The sequence below is a fragment of the Balaenoptera borealis genome (assembly GCF_965194805.1).
Source record: "Balaenoptera borealis genome assembly, chromosome: 6".
In the NCBI taxonomy this organism is placed as follows: domain Eukaryota; kingdom Metazoa; phylum Chordata; class Mammalia; order Artiodactyla; family Balaenopteridae; genus Balaenoptera; species Balaenoptera borealis.
This window is the reverse complement of record NC_138863.1, coordinates 48,648,378-48,666,824: the sequence shown is the minus strand read 5'-3', so window position 1 is coordinate 48,666,824 and position 18,447 is coordinate 48,648,378. Positions and strand designations below refer to the sequence as shown.

Here is an 18,447-nt window from a genome sequence, read left to right as displayed (position 1 = left end):
CTCCAATTCATAGATTCTTGTAGTTGTGGAATAAACAAAATTAAAATATAACAAGAAATGGACTTTCTAATTCCTTTCAATGTCAAAGTAAGTTAACCTCTCTATCTGTACCTGTACTACTTTTATATTATTAAATTTTGTTTTGTTTAATTTTTACTGTGTTAGCTGTATTAGATTTCAAACTTGGCCCACTGTTAGTTCAAATTCTCCTTATCAAAAATATTTATTTATTTTATATGCAGTATGGATAGATTCAGCTCATCATTTCTATCTCTGGATATCATTTGAATTATTGTGTTTGCATCCCTTCTAGAATCTTGTCATCGGAAAATGTGATAACCATTACCTCTAAGGTTTTTCCAACATACTGATAATACAAATAATGTGCTCTGTGATATATTTTTAAAGACATGCCTTCACACAAGTCATCATCAACTATTAAAACTTTAGAATTTGCATGACTGTTTTCATTGAGCCCATATATTGCAATTTCTTCGTGGATAGTGTTGAAAAATTAAACACCATGTTTTTAACATTCCCTGCTCACCAGGCATGATAATTTGTTCTCAAAGAAACTATTATTATAATTTTTCCTTCATAATGCTTCCAAGGGTTCCACATTATTATTTTTATCAAGACCACATGCTAGAGTTTGGAACATTTAATTTTTTATGTCTTTATAAATTTTGGAAGCATTTGGCCACTGTGATCTTCAAGCCTTCTTCTTTTTTTTCCCCCAAAATTATACCATATTAAGCTTCACACACATTTCTTATAAATAACAACCTTGGCAAGGAAGTTAGGGTTATTTTGGGAACTCAAGGGTTCCTGCTTCTATCCCCTTGCATATCCACAGACCAATGAGAAATAACAAGATCAACTATGCCACTGTAATAGGAATTAAAAGTGAATTCCTTCTAGCACATATGTGGTTCCCACAGTACAGGCTCCTCACCTGTCCCTAGCAGGTCATCATTCAAAAACTGACAACATCAAAAAACTGCATGGGCACAATACTAATATTTAACTTTGGAAACTTGATTCTCATTATTTCTAGACATAAGCAAACTAAGATCTCCTCATTTCTATCATACTCTTTAGAGTAATCAACGTTCTGTGTTAATTTTTTACACGTTTACTTCCTATGGTAAGTCAAAAGCCCTTTGAGGGCTGAAATAATGACTCATTCATCTTTATTCTGAACACAGTAGTAGAAAAAAAAATAGTTGCTCTCACTTTATTGTTAACTTATATTTTTTGTCTCTATCATCCAAATAAACTGAATTATTTCCAAGTTAATAGCTGTCTTCTTAACAAAAAGCCTAATATCATACGTCACAAATTCTCACATTCACAAACTCTCTAACATTAACATTAAGTTACCTGCCGGAATCAGCAGCCTAATAACTTTATTTTTCTTAAAGTAATTTTATGGTTGACACTTTTTGAAAGTCGATGACCATTGTTTTTTATGTAGTTTATGTGGTTACCTACTTTCTCTTATAATTTCATAAATGTATTTTTTAAATTCCAGGACATCTGAGAGCATCCACATAGACACATAAAGTGACCTAAATATTTTCTTCCTTACTATATTATTGTAATTATTTGCAGTTGCATACTGAGCAGGAATTATTTTAGAGATCCTGACTGCTCTGTTTAAAAGACGGCAGCACATTTTAAGTGGTTTAACAATATTAATATCTGTCATTATGATATATTTAACTTTTGTATATTTGAGGCTTCTATGATTCATTTATTCACAGTTTATAATAAGAAATGTATTGGCTTACTTGAACATGTATGATGGTAGAATATCTTAAAGAATTAATCAGTGATACCTACCACCTTTTTATTGATCTTGATATTAAGTGCTTACTAGTTGGAGGCATCTATTGTTATAAGGTTGTTTAGGATTATTATTGAGGAAATGTATAGAGAAAATAATTTAGTGTTTAGTTTTTATTATTTGCTTTTGCAATATACTTTATTAAGAAGGTAAATTAGATGCATTAAATATTTTAGAAACTTCATAATAATCATATATATATGAAATATATATATACACACACACACACACACATACTCTTGGAGGAAATAGTGCTTAAACTGAGACACTAGGGTAAAAAGGAACTAGTCATATCAAGAACTGGCCCAAGACTGTTCTAACAGAGGAACTAGTAAGTACAAGGTTCCTGTGGTGAGAAATAACTGTCTGAGGGATACTCTACAAGGCCCTGAACAAGAAAGGAATATAGTAGACAAGAAAGGCTAGCTTCTGAACTCACAGAGTTGAAATCTACTGGTTGTGACAGACATTAGACAATTCATTATACAATTAGTATTTTAATTACACTTATAAGATAATTAGGTGCTGTGAGAGATCATATTGTTTGGTAGTACCTGACAGTCTGAGGAAGGAACAAGTGATGAGGAACATCAGATGCAATTTCAGAAGCTGAAGGGCTCTAGATGAGAGTGTTCATGAATTCCAAAGATTTTAAGTAAATCATTTGGCAGCAAAATTTTATCTGAAATGATATAAACTATTCATAGCCTTTATTCATCTCACTCAGTATGAATATTTACACATATTACTGAAAAAAGTTACCATTTTGAGTGTGCATGTTGATTCAGACTCTGCTGGGAGTGTTACATAAAGTCTAGAGGCTCCTGAATTCAAAAGAAACACATATAGCTTTGAGGTCTTCAGATAATAAGATGTAAACTTCTATTTTCAGGTTTTCCTGAAAGAGCCACTTAATGATATGCTAAGACTGAACCAGGAAGAAAAATGTTGCATATATGAAACAATGAAAGAATAGTCAAAACAATCACGAAAAAGAACAATAAAGTTGAAGGACTCACCCTTCCCCATTTCAAAATCACTACAAAGATGCAATCAGCAAGATAATGTGGTACTGGCATAGGATAGAAATAAAGATCAATGAAAAAGGATTGAGAGTCCAGAAACACACCATTACATTTATAGTCAATTGCTTTTGACAAGGATTCTACAACAAATGAGGGAAAAATCATTCTTTGTTTCCTGACAAATAATGTTAGGACAAGGGGATGTCAATATGCAAAGGAATACAGTTGACCCTTCCATTACACCATACATGAAAACTAAGCTACAATGATGGATGATAGAGCAAAATATAAGAGCAAGAGCTATAAAACTCTTAGAAGAAAACACAGGAGTAAATATCTGTGACATTTATTAGGCAAGCCTTCTTAGATATGACATCAAAGGCAAAAACAATAAAAGAAATAAAAAGATAAATTAAACTTCATCAAACTGAAAATTTTTGTGCTTCAAAGGGCACCATCAAGAAAGTGAAAAGATAGCCTAAAAAACAGTACTATTTGCAAAACATATCTGATGAGGAACTTGTATCTAGAATATATGAAGAACTCTTACAACTTCATAATATAAATGTAAGCAGCCTAATTTTTTAAAAAGTGGGCAAACTAGGCATTTCTCCATAGAAGGTATATAACCAGTAAGCACCTGAAAATGTGTTCAACCTAATTATCTACTAGGGGAATGCCAGTCAAAACCATAATTAGACAACAATTCACACCGGTTCGAATGACCATAATCAAAAAGACTAAAATGACAACAAATATTGGCAAAAACGTGGAGAGACTGGAAACCCCATTCATTGCTTGTGGGAATGTAAAATGACACAGTCACTTCGGGAAAATGTTTGGTGGTTCCTCAAAAAGTTAAACATATAATTATCACATGACCTAGAAATTCTGCTCCTAAATAAATAACAAAAGAATTGAAAATATTATTCCAACTATACTAATTATCATTTTAAATGTGAACTGAGTGAACACATCAATTAAAAGACAAAAATTGTCAGAGTAGATAAAAAATCAAGACCCAACTATATGTGTCCACAAACTCAGTTTCAATATAAAGACTCAACATAAGTTAAAAAATGGGAGAAGATAATACATGATAACACTAATCAAAATAAGGCTGGAGTAGTTATGTTGATTTCAGACAAAGCAGAAGGGGACAGTTATGAGGGAGAACAAAGGTTGTTAAGTAAACACAAATGAGTTAATTCTCCAACAAGACATAACAATCATAACTGTGTAGGCATCTAACAGAGTGTTGAAATACATGAAGAAAAACTGATGAACAGAAAGGAGAAACAGATAAATCTAATAATTGGAGACTTTAATGCCTTTGTCAGTACTTCTCAAAACCATCAAAATCATCAAAAACAAAACAAGTCAGAGAAACATTCACAATCAGAAGTTGCCTAAGTATGACTAACTCTAATGTGGTAGACTGGATGGGATCCTGGAACACAAAAATGACATTAGATAGGCCCTGTGAGGCACTGGGCATCCTGACTGCAGAGGAGAAGGTGAGAAATGAGCTGTCGACTGGAGCAGTGAGCAGCCTTGCTGAGCATCAGACGAGTGACCTAATAGAGCCAATCTGCAAGGACTGGAAAGGAAGGGCCAGATACAGCAACTTATTCATGGCTATAAAAGGGAGAGCTTGACAGGCCCATACCACTGGACCTCTAGAGACTTTCCTGAGTGAATTACAACAGGAGAAAAATCAGACTTCTATGCAGTGGATGCTTGATGCATTTTTAGAAGCCTAAGTCATGTGGCTGACAGGGTCTTGGTGCTCTGGCTGGGTGTCAGGCCTGAGCCTCTGAGGTGGGAGAGCTGAGTTAAGGACATTGGTCCACCAGAGACCTCCTGGCCCCTCATAATATCAATGGGTGAGAACTCTCCCAGAGATCTCCATCTCAACGTTAAGACCCAGCTCCACTCAAGGACCAGCAACCTCCAGTGTTGGACACCCCATGCCAAACAGCTAGCAAGACAAGAACACAACACCACCCATTAGCAGAGAGGCTGCCAAAAATCATATTAAGTTCACAGACATGCCAAAGCACACCACCGGATGTGGTCCTGCCCACCAGAAAGACAAGATCCGGCCTCATCCACCAGAAAACAGACACCAGTCCCCTCCAACATGAAGCCTACACAACCCACTGAACCAACCTTACTCACTGGAGGCAGACACCAAAAACAACAAGAACTACAAACCTCAGTGTGGATGCAGCGTCTCTGCACGCAGCTTGCCTCCGCCATTTTGAATCTGCACTCGGCCGAGGAGCTGAGGTGTCTGGAGCAGCCATTTCACTGGAGGAACTGTGGTCTGCAGGGCCAGCCAGGTGCAAGGCCTCTGCGTGTGGCATCCTGTCAGCAAGTGAAACTAGAGGAAGCACAAAGAAAAAGAGAGGAAAAAAAAAAAGAGTTTGCAAGAGGGTTTCATTATTAAAAGTTTTTAAAGTAGGGGGGTTAGGAGAAGATGGCAGAAGAGTAAGACGTGGAGATCACCTTCCTCCCCACAGAAACATCAGAAATACATCTACACGTGGAACTGCTCCTACAGAACACCTACTGAATGCTGGCAGAAGACGTCAGACCTCCCAAAAGGCAAGAAACTCCCCACATACCTGGGTAGGGCAAAAGACAAAAGAAACAACAGAGACAAAAGAATATGGATGGGACCTGCACCAGTGAGAGGGAGCCGTGAAGGAGGAAAGGTTTCCACACACTAGGAAGCCCCTTCGCGGGCGGAGACTGCGGGTGGCAGAGGGGGGAAGCTCCGGAGCCACGGAGGAGAGCACAGCCACAGGGGTGCGGAGGGCAAAGCGGAGAGACTCCCGCACTTCCCGCACGGAGGCTCGGCGCTGACCAGCACTCACCAGCCCGAGAGGCTTGTCTGCTCACCTGCTGGGGCGGGCGGGGCTGGGAGCTGAGGTTCGGGCTTCGGTCGCATCGCAGGGAGAGGACTGGGGTTGGCAGCGTGAACACAGCCTGAAGGGGTTAGCGCACCACAGCTAGCCGGGAGGGAGTCCGGGAAAAGGTCCGGAGCTGCCGAAGAGGCAAGACACTTTTTCTTGCCTCTTTGTTTCCTGGTGCGCGAGGAGAGGGGATTCAGAGCACCGCTTAAAGGAGCTCCAGAGACGGGCGCGAGCCACGGCTCTCAGCGCGGACCCCAGAGGCGGGCATGAAATGCTAAGGCTGCTGGGGCCGGCACCAAGAAGCCTGTGTGCAAGCACAGGTCACTATCCACACCTCCCCTCGGGAGCCTGTGCAGCCCACCACTGCCAGCGTCCCGTGATCCGGGGACAACATCCCCGGGAGAACGCACGGCACACCTCAGGCTGCTGCAACGTCACGCCGGCCACTGCTGACGCAGGCTCGCCCCGCCTCCTCCGTACCCCTCCCTCCCCCCGGCCTGAGTGAGCCAGAGCCCCCGAAGCAGCTGCTCCTTTAACCCTGTCCTGTGTGAGCAAAGAACAGACGCCCTCAGGCGACCTACACGCAGAGGCGGGTCCAAACCCAAAGCTGAAACCAGGGAGCTGTGGGAACAAAGAAGAGAAAGGGAAATTTCTCCCAGCAGCCTCAGAAGCAGCGGATTAAAGCTCCACAAACAGCTTGATGTACCTGCATCTGTGGAATACCTGAACAGACAACAAATCATCCCAAATTGAGGAGGTGGACTTTGGGAGCAAGATATATTATTTTTTCCCCTTTTCCTCTTTTTGTGAGTGTGTATGTGTATGCTTCTATGTGAGATTTTGTCTGTATAGCTTTGCTTTCACCATTTCTCCTAGGGTTCTGTCCGTCCGTTTTTTTTTTTTTTTTTTTAACTTAAAATTTTTTTTTTCTTTTTTTCTTAATAATTATTTTTTATTTTAATAACTTTATTTTATTTTATCTTACTTTATTTTATTTTATTTATCTTCTTTCTTTCTTTCTTTCTTTCTTTCTATTTTTTCTCCCTTTTATTCTGAGCTGTGTGGATGAAAGGCTCTTGGTGCTCCAGCCAGGCATCAGGGCTGTGCCTCTGAGGTGGGAGAGCCAACTTCAGGACACTGGTCCACAAGAGACCTCCCAGCTCCAGGTAATACCAAATGACAAAAATCTCCCAGAGATCTCCATCTCAACACCAAGACCCAGCTTCACTCAACAACCAGCAAGCTATAGTGCTGGACACCCTATGCCAAACAACTAGCAAGACAGGAAAACAGCCCCATCCATTAGCAGAGAGGCTGCCTAAAATCATAGTAAGGCCACAGACACCCCAAAACACACCACCAGACGTGGACCTGCCCACCAGAAAGACAAGATCCAGCCTCATCCACCAGAACACAGGCACTAGTCCCCTCCACCAGGAAGCCTACACAACCCACTGAATCAACCTTAGCCACTGGGGACAGATACCAAAAACAACGGGAACTACGAACCTGCAGCCTGCAAAAAGGAGACCCCAAACACAGTAAGTTAAGAAAAATGAGAAGACAGAAAAACACACAGCAGATGAAGGAGCAAGGTAAAAACACACCAGACCTAACAAATGAAGAGGAAATAGGCAGTCTACCTGAAAAAGAATTCAGAATAATGATAGTAAAGATGATCCAAAATATTGGAAATAGAATACACAAAATGCAAGAAACATTTAACAAGGACCTAGAAGAACTAAAGAGGAACCAAGCAATGATGAAAAACACAATACATGAAATTAAAAATACTGTAGATGGGATCAATAGCAGAATAACTGAAGCAGAAGAACGGATAAGTGACCTGGAAGATAAAATAGTGGAAATAACTACTGCAGAGCAGAATAAAGAAAAAAGAATGAAAAGAACTGAGGAAAGTCTCAAGAGACCTCTGGGACAATATTAAATGCACCAACATTCGAATTATAGGGGTCCCAGAAGAAGAAGAGAAAAAGAAAGGGACTGAGAAAATATTTGAAGAGATTATAGTTGAAAACTTCCCTAATATGGGAAAGGAAATAGTTAATCAAGTCCTGGAAGCACAGAGAGTCCCACACAGGATAAATCCAAGGAGAAACATGCCAAGACACATATTAATCAAACTATCAAAAATTAAAGAAAACATATTAAAAGCAGCAAGGGAAAAATGACAAATAACACACAAGGGAATCCCCATAAGGTTAACAGCTGATCTTTCAGCAGAAACTCTGCAAGCCAGAAGGGAGTGGCAGAACATATTTAAAGTGATGAAGGAGAAAAACCTACAACCAAGATTCCTCTACCCAGCAAGGATCTCATTCAGATTTGACAAAGAAATTAAAACCTTTACAGACAAGCAAAAGCTGAGAGAGTTCAGCACCACCAAACCAGCTTTACAACAAATGCTAAAGGAACTTCTCTAGGCAAGAAACACAAGAGAAGGAAAACACCTACAATAACAAACCCAAAACATTTAAGAAAATGGGAATAGGAACATACATATCGATAATTACCTTAAATGTAAATGGATTAAATGCTCCCACCAAAAGACACAGACTGGTTGAATGGATACAAAAATAAGACCCATATATATGCTGTCTACAAGAGACCCACTTCAGACCTAGGGACACATACAGACTGAAAGTGAGGGGATGGAAAAAGATATTCCATGCAAATGGAAATCAAAAGAAAGCTGGAGTAGCAATTCTCATATCAGACAAAATAGACTTTAAAATAAAGACTATTACAAGAGACAAAGAAAGACACTACATAATCATCAAGGGATCAATCCAAGAAGAGGATATAACAATTGTAAATATTTATGCACCCAACATAGGATCACCTTAATACATAAGGCAAATACTAACAGCCATAAAAGGGGAAATGGACAGTAACACAATCATAGTAGGGGACTTTAACACCCCACTTTCACCAATGGACAGATCATCCAAAATGAAAATAAATAAGGAAACACAAGCTTTAAATGATACATTAAACAAGATGGACTTAATTGATATTTATAGGACATTCCACCCAAAAACGACAGAATACACATTTTTCTCAAGTGCTCATGGAACATTCTCCAGGACAGACCATATCTTGGGTCACAAATCAAGCCTTGGTAAATTTAAGAAAATTGAAATCGTATCAAGTATCTTTTCCAACCACAACGCTATGAGACTAGATATCAATTACAGGAAAAGATCTGTAAAAAATACAAACACATGGAGGCTACACAATACACTACTTAATAACGAAGTGATCACTGAAGAAATCAAAGGGGAAATCAAAAAATACCTAGAAACAAATGACGATGGAGACACGACGACTCAAAACCTATGGGATGCAGCAAAAGCAGTTCTAAGAGGGAAGTTTATAGTAATACAAGCCCACCTCAAGAAACGGGAAACATCTCAAATAAACAACCTAACCTTGCACCTAAAGCAATTAGAGAAAGAAGAACAAAAAAACCCCAAAGTTAGCAGAAGGAAAGAAATCATAAAGATCAGATCAGAAATAAATGAAAAAGAAATGAAGGAAACAATAGCAAAGATCAATAAAACTAAAAGCTGGTTCTTTGGGAAGATAAACAAAATTGATAAACCATTAGCCAGACTTATCAAGAAAAAGAGGGAGAGGTCTCAAATCAATAAAATTAGAAATGTAAAAGGAGAAGTAACAACTGACACTGCAGAAATACAAAGAATCATGAGAGATTACTACAAGCAACTGTATGCCAATAAAATGGACAACCTGGAAGAAATGGACAAATTCTTAGAAATGCACAACCTGCCGAGACTGAACCAGGAAGAAATAGAAAATATGAACAGACCAATCACAAGCACTGAAATTGAAACTGTGATTAAAAACCTTCCAACAAACAAAAGCCCAAGACCAGATGGCTTCACAGGTGAATTCTATCAAACATTTAGAGAAGAGCTAACACCTATCCTTCTCAAACTCTTCCAAAATACAGCAGGGGGAGGAACACTCCCAAACTCATTCTATGAGGCCACGATCACCCTGATACCAACACCAGACAAAGATGTCACAAAGAAAGAAAACTACAGGCCAATATCACTGATGAACATAGATGCAAAAATCCTCAACAAAATACTAGCAAACAGAATTCAGCAGCACATTAAAAGGATCATCCACCACGATCAAGTGGGGTTTATCCCAGGAATGCAAGGATTCTTCAATATACACAAATCAATCAATGTGATACACCATGTTAACAAATTGAAGGATAAAAACCATATGATCATCTCAATAGATGCAGAAAAAGCTTTCGACAAATTTCAACACCCTTTTATGATAAAAACATTCTAGAAAGTTGGCATAGAGGGAACTTACCTGAACATAATGAAGGCCATATATGACAAGCCCACAGCCAACATTGTTCTCAATTGTAGAAAACTGAAACCATTTCCACTAAGATCAGGAACAAGACAAGGTTGCCCACTCTTCACCACTATTATTCAACATAGTTTTGGAAGTTTTAGCCACAGAAATTAGAGAAGAAAAGGAAATAAAAGGAATACAAATCAGAAAAGAAGAAGTAGAACTGTCACTGTTTGCAGATGACATGGTACTATACATAGAGAATCCTAAAGATGCAACCAGAAATCTACTAGAGCTAATCAATGAATTTGGTAAAGTAGAAGGATACAAAATTAATGCACAGAAATCTCTTGCATTCCTATACACTAATGATGAAAAATCTGAAAGAGAAATTAAGGAAACACTCCCATTTACCATTGCAACAAAAAGAATAAAATAACTAGGAATAAACCTACCTAAGGAGACAAAAGACCTGTATGCAGAAAGCTATAAGACACTGATGAAAGAAATTAAAGGTGATACAAACAGATGGAGAGATATACCATGATCTAGGATTGGAAGAATCAACATTGTGAAAACAACTCTACTACCCAAAGCAATCTACAGATTCAATGTAATCCCTATCAAACTACCAATGGCATTTTTCACAGAACTAGAACAAAAAATTTCACAAATTGTGTGGAAACACAAAAGACACCGAATAGCCAAAGCAAACTTGGGGAAGAAAAACCGAGCTGGAGGAATCAGGATCCCTGACTTCAGACTATACTGCAAAGCTATAGTAATCAAGACAGTATGGTACTGACACAAAACCAGAAATATAGATCAATGGAACAGGATACAAAGTCCAGAGATAAACCCAGGCACGGGGTCATCTTATCTTTGATAAAGGATGCAAGAATATACAATGGAGAATAGACAGCCTCTTCAATAAGTGGTGCTGGGAAAACTGGACAGCAACATGGAAAAGAATGAAATTAGAACACTCCCTAACACCATACACAAACATAAAGTGAAAATAGGTTAAAGACCTAAATGTAAGGCCAGACACTATAAATCTCTTAGGACATATATGAAGAACGCTCTATGACATAAATCACAGCAAGATCCTTTTTGACCCACCTCCTAGAGAAAAGGAAACAAAAGAAAAATAAACAAATGGGACCTAATGAAACTTAAAAGCTTTTGTACAGCAAAGGAAACCATAAACAAGACAAAAAGACAACTCTCAGAATGGGAGAAAATATTTGCAAATGAAGCAACTGACAAAGGATTAATTTCCAAAATATACAAACAGTTCGTGCAGCTCAATATCAAGAAAACAAACAATCCAATCCAAAAATGGGCAGAAGACCTAAATAGACATTTCTTCAAAGAAGGTATACAGATTGCCAACAAACACATGAAAGGATGCTCAACATGACTAACCATTAGCGAAATTTAAATCAAAACTACAATGAGGTATCACCTCACACAGTACAGAATGGCCATCATCAAAAAGTCTAAAAACAATAAATGCTGGAGACGGTGTGGAGAAAAGGGAGCCATCTTGCATTGTTGTTGGGAATGTAAATTGATACAGCCACTATGGAGAACATTATGGAGGTTCTTTACAAAACTAGAAATAGAACTACCATATGACCCAGCAACTCCACTACTGGGCATATACCCTGAGAAACCCATAGTTCAAAAAGACTCATGTACCACAATGTTCATTGTAGCACTATTTACAATCGCCAGGACATGGAAGCAACCTAAGTATCCATTGAAAGATGAATGGATAAATAAGATGTGGCACATACATACAATGGAATATTACTCAACCATGAAAAAAACAAAATTGAGTTATTTGTAGTCAGGTGGATGGACCTAGAGGCTCTCATACAGAGTGAAGTAAGTCAGAAAGAGAAAAACACATACTGTACGCTAACACATATATGTGGAATCTAAAAAAAAAAAAACTGAAATGGTTCTGAAGAACCTAGGGGCAGGACGGGAATAAAGATGCAGTCATAGAGGATGGACTTGAGGACACAGGGAGGGGGAAGGGTAAGCTGGGATGAAGTGAGAGAGTGGCATGTACATATATACACTATCAAATGTAAAGTAGATAGTTATTGGGAAACAGCTGCATAGCACAGTGAGAGCAGCTTGGTGCTTTGTGACCACCCAGAGGGGTGGGATAGGTAGGGTGGGAGGGAGACGCTAGAGGGAGGGGATATGGGGATATATGTATACGTATAGCTGATTCACCTTGTTATACAGCAGAAACTAAGACAGCATTGTAAAGCAATTTTACTCCAATAAGGATGTTAATAAAAAACAAATAAAGAGAACCAGACCATGCTGGCACCCTAAAAAAAAAAAAAAAAGACGTTAGATAAAAACTAACGAAAATTAAAGAGTGTGTCCTTTATTTAATAACAATTTATCGATATTGGTTCATTAGTGGAGACACATGTACCAGGCTAATGTAAGATGTAAACACTAGGGGAAACTGTGTGTAGGAAGTTTATACAATTGTTTCTGCTTTTCTGCAAATCTAAAACTCTCCTATAATAATAAGTTTACTAAAAAATAAACAGGGTAGAAATAAAAATTTAGATATCTCTAACTTTGAAAATGGAGAAAAAGGAGGTCAGGTTTAAAGAGTTCAAACATTCTTACATTATTAAGAAGGAACCTAGAAGAAGAAATGATAAATATGCTTTGTTAAATTAGGTATGATACATTAACCTTCTTATTAACCTGTTTTCCTACAGAAGTGGGAGGAGATATATTGCTAAAGAAAGCAATCTCAGCAGTTGTCTTATGAACCCAACCAACTGTTTTTGGTTTCTCCCATGCATCTCTAGTGATCTGAGAGAGCAATGCCCTTTACTGCCAATCTAACCTCTCTTTTAATAGGAAGACATCAATTCCCATTGTTACTTCCAATAATATAGGAGCAGTGGTGAATATTTGAGAATGAATTGCCTAGAAACTACTATTGCAATACCAAAGCTCTCAATCTTTTGGTTTTCTCTAGACCCCTCCTTTCCCTGTAATCACTTTGTGATACAGAACACACTTCGTAGTGCTTCTAACTTCTATGGCAGTCCTCTTTCATTCCCATGCTGATGTAACTTTGCTTCTTCAATTACATCTCATCTGCTTGTCACTGTTCAACTGTATTCCATATATTATATTATTAACACTTCTCCTGTGATTTTTGGGTATTTGCTATGGGAGGGAACGGCTGGTGGGGGCGGGGAAGGTGGCTGTGTTGCATCTATCATTTTGAAACAGTAATCCTTTCCACACAAATATCCATGTTTGAGTCATTCTCTGCGTAGTACCTCTGGAGCTCCTGCTCAATGGGGCATTTAGCTTAAATCAATATTTTTATAAGATGCTTTTGCAACTCAAGTTGCATGAGCTTTAAAAGACAGGAAAATAGGAACTGGAAATTGGGCAATGTTACATAGTAATGAGCATTAGCAGCGCTAAGTGACCCTGATCACATCACAATTTTGTTTCAGGGCTTTTGACTGTAAATGACTCTAATAATAGATTTGGTTGGTCATAAGCACAAAAAGTATCATTATTAAACTATTTATAGAAATAATATACAAATTTTATATAAAAGCAAGATGCAATATTTAAAAAGGTTTTTAAATGACATTTATTTTTATATATCAGTAATGTTAAAAAGTATATATATGCTTAATATACTAGCAATAAAAATTGGAGTTATAATTTTTAAAAATCTATCTCTATAAAATATAGTTTTAAATTAGTGTTTATTTTATTCAACATATTATATGATGACACATCGTATAATCAAATGTAGTACTGAAACTGTATGCCACTAAGTTTAACTTTCCAAATACTGTCTCTTTGAAATTAAGGAATTAGATAAGGAGATTAACCTTCTTTGGTAAATATCTATATTCTCTAGTGGTACTAAAATGCTGTGGAATAATCAGTAGGATGGTTTATTTCAAACTAGGTGCATTTTTCCCTTTTGTTTTTATTAAACAAGTGAATTCATATTATTCTTTATGAGGCTGCATTAATAGTTGGGAATGCAAATATTTATTTCTCAAAGTGTCTCTTTTTTTCTTCCATATATATCAGGAGAAGCTCACCATGTAAAAGACTGTAAATGAAACCATAATAAAATGATGATACAACTATTTCTTACTTGCCATGATACTTCTTTCCTTAAAATAATCCACAGCCTTTATATGTGCCTATTTTTATAAGATTATGATCCAAATAAGATCAAGTTGCCTGGCTACTGTATTATTAATCTCCAAGATGTATAAATTTCTCAATGATTACAAATGAATAAAAAAATATTAATTTTTAATATCATCCTCCTTCAGGTTGAATATTACTGTCATTTCTGTTTTCACACCTGAAGACATGCCAAAATAAATGATTAAATAAAAATATAAATATTTAATATTACATTACAATGCATAAAAATAGTAAGGCTAGGTGTGAAAATTCACATCAGATCATATATCTTTTTCATCTAAAATGACTCAGTGTTAATAATGATACCGCTTGAATCAATGAGATGATAAGGTCAGGAAAAATTTGATTACTAGATTAAATTTGTAAGTTTGTTTCTACGTAAAGCCACATACAATCTTAACAACACACCAGAAATACAGACTAAAGTCAATGTGATTATATATCCACATCTATTTCAATAGCAGTCCATTCTCAGAAAAAGTTGTGTCAACATGTTAGTGATGATAGGAAGTTTTGGCTATCAACACAAAAGCATCACCTCTACAGCAAGAACAAAGCATAATGTCTTCTAAATATTGAGTTGGTAAACTTACATCTTCACTTTTAAACTTTCATCCAAACTTTTCTATTCCTACTATCCTAATTCAAGAGAAAGTATCTCTTACCTGGACCATCACAATTTCTTTTTTTTTTTTTTTTTTTAATTTTACTTTATTTATATTTTTATATAGCAGGTTCTTATTAGTTATCTATTTTATACATATTAGTGTACATATGTCAGTCCCAACCTCCCAATTCATCACACCACCCCCTCCACCACCACTTTCCCCCCTTGGTGTCCATATGTTTGTTCTCTACATCTGTGACTCTATTTCTGCCCTGCACAATTTATTTCTTAAACTCCAACCTCTTACTCTATAATGTTTCTCTAACCTCTCTGAGAAGTCAGTATCTGAAAAACAGACATTACAATAAAAAATACCTTTCCAATTATGTTAGATTCTTCATCAGAAGCTTGTAATGGTGGCTCACTGCTGAAAGTAACGGTTCGCCAATCTCGTTGCATTTTATTAAAGTCACCATGGGAACTTAAAAAGGAACAAAAAACAAACAGTAAGCCATAGCCCAATCTCAGAAATTCTGGTTTATTTGGCCTGAGGTAAAGCCCATGTAAAGTATTTTCTAAAATCTCCCTAATGAGGGGGCAGGGTGGAGAATGACTGGATTTGAGTTTGAAGTCCCCAATCCATAGAAATATAATGTTCTTCCTCACTATTTTTACAGTTTAGTTGCATATTATAAACTATCCACACTCTCAACCACAACATGCTGCTCAGGGTCCCTGAGTCTAGTCTTATGCTTTCTCTGGACTAATTATTCTCTCCAATTCCTTCACTAATAACCCAAATCCTTCTAATTGTTAAAGGACCAGTTCAAGACATAGCATGATGAAACGTGATTTAATCACTTTTATCTACAAAAGGACACATGTACCCCAATGTTCATTGTAGCACTATTTACAATAGCCAGGACATAGAAACAACCTAAATGTCCAATGACAGATGAATGGATAAAGAAGATGTGGTACATGTATACAATGGAATATTACTCTGCCATAAAAAGGAACGAAATTGGGTCATTTGTAGAGATGTGGATGGACCTAGAGTCTGTTATACAGAGTGAAGTAAGCCAGAAAGAGAAAAACAAATAGCGTGTATTAATGCATATATGTGGAATCTAGAAAAATGGTACAGATGAACCTACTTGCAGGGCAGGCATAGAGAAGCAGACATAGAGAACGGACATGTGGATGTGGATGGGGGAAGGAAAGTTGGGATGAATTGGGAGATTAGGATTGACATATATACACTACTATGCATAAAATAGATAGCTAGTGGGAACATGCTATAAAGCACAGGAGGCTCAGCTTGGTGCTGTGATGACCTAGATGCGTGGGATGGGGGGGTGGGGGGTGGGAGGGAGGTCCAAGAGGGAGGGAATGTAGGTATACAGCTGATTCACTTCATTGTACAGCAGAAACTAACACAACATTGTAAAGCAATGTTGTAAAGCAATACTCCAATAAAAAATAAAATAAAAATCATTTATTATTAATTTTATCTAGATCTTTGTGTTTACATATTGATATTTCCCAACTGATTGCAAAGTCTGTTGTGGCTAGCATAACAGCTTCAGTTGTTCAGTAAAGTTCTCTCAGTACTTTGTTTTATTTTATAATGTTACTGAGTCGGAGCTCGCTCTGCTTGCTGCACAACAGGCCAATAAATCGGGAGACGAGGTTTTGAAGCAAGGAGTACAGCTTTATTCGGAACGCCAGCAGACAGAGAAGATGGCAGACTAATGTGTCCAAAAAACCATCTTATCGGAGTTTGGATGCCAGTTTCTTTTATAGAACAGAGAGTGGGAGGAGGTGGGGAAGTATAGTAAAAAGGTCCTAAGTCTAGCAAATATCTCCTGGAATGGCCCGGAGGAGAGGAGATGTGGATGTGTTAATTTCTTCTTTCTTGCAGCCATTCACAGGTGGACAGGGTCTGGATACTTCCCTGAACAAAAGGCACTTTGGTTTAATATTCAGGCAGAGGGGCAGGGTTCCCCGAGGCAGGCCATTATGTATAGACAGTATCCTTTTAGTGAACAAAAGCAATGGGAAGCAAAGGTTAAAGTATAAGAAACAGATCAAACATGGAGTCAGGATTGGCTCTTCCCTGTTACAGTAATATTGATTGGACTTAGCACAAACCTATCAGTATTACAGAAGTCAGGTTATGCCTGGGTTTTCTTAATTTCTGTCACACACATATATTGCCTTCTTCATATACGCATTATATATAACAAGTATAGTATGATTTATTTAATATCTGATTTATATTGATTCATGTTTTTACTTAAGTATATTTATCTTAAAAGAAACTTTGTAATCTTGCTGTAAATACAAAACTAATATTTCTGGCTATAAAAAAAAGTGTAACAAGAAAAGTTATTCAACTGGATCTGACCTGATATCATAGTTTTCATCTTTTTGAAAGGAAAATATCAAGTTTTATAAAGTTGCTTTTGAATCTGGTCATTTGTCCTTGACTTATCAGAAAAACTGAAAGATTAAAAAGGAGGTCATTATTTGTAACTCTTTAAAATGTGATTTATATTTAACGTTATTTAATGCTTTATCAGTGTGCTATCTAAAAGCATTTGATGTATCAAGAGGACTATTACATGATTTTATATATTAACTTAATTTTTTTTAATGAATTTATTTATTTATTTATTTATTTTTGGTCACATTGGGTCTTCGTTGCTGTGCATGGGCTTTCTTTAGTTGTGGCGAGTGGGGGCTACTCTTCCTTGCAGTGCATGGGCTTCTCACTGCAGTGACTTCTCTTGTTGTGGAGTATGGGCTTTAGGCACGCGGGCTTTAGTAGCTGTGGCTCGCGAGCTCTAGAGCACAGGCTCAGTAGTTGTGGCACATGGGCTTAGCTGCTCCGCGGCATGTGCGGTCTTCCCGGATCAGGGCTTGAACCCGTGTCCCCTGCACTGACAGGCAGATTCTTAACCACTGCACCACCAGGGAAGTCTCACGATTTTACATATTAACTTTAAAAATGTTCAACTGACAGTAATTCAAATACACCACACAGTATAAATTTTTCACATGAAATCATTCCAGACATGACTATATTTTTAATATCCATGTTTCTATAGAACAACTGCCTTTTATAAAGGAAAACTCAAGACTCCCTTTAGTGATTCTGGAGTATATGTTCAGTTTTTCACCTATCTATATCCCCCCAAGTCTGTGACTCAAGTTTCCAGAGCGGAAAAAAAGGGAGTAAAATTTTAGAAATGTGTTAGACTGCAATATATTTTACATGTGCTAAAGTGTTCTCTGGGCACCCAGAGATTTAAAGAAAAGCTTTTTCAACAAAGCCATTTGTCTACAATTGTTGAGTAACAGCATTTTATCGGGTCTAATCACCTTAGTTTTTAAGTAGTCAACATGCTAAGTGATATATTAACTTCAGCT

The 18,447-nt window shown here is 37.3% G+C and overlaps 1 protein-coding gene across 2 annotated transcripts in view; it reads right to left on the bottom strand.

The window, feature by feature from the left end:
- The window catches only part of LOC309631315 (uncharacterized protein), a 644,789-nt gene that overhangs the window by 328,649 nt on the left and 297,693 nt on the right, over positions 1–18,447 (bottom strand). The window contains exons 4-5 of one of the 2 annotated variants that reach the window (XM_082397622.1): positions 5,782–5,966; positions 5,092–5,260 (exon numbers count right to left, since the gene is read on the bottom strand). In XM_082397622.1, the coding sequence (XP_082253748.1) occupies positions 5,092–5,260; positions 5,782–5,966 (354 nt within the window). Of the gene's footprint in view, positions 1–5,091; positions 5,261–5,781; positions 5,967–15,387; positions 15,494–18,447 lie in introns of those variants that run through there. The other variant, XM_082397623.1, reaches the window with a different exon arrangement.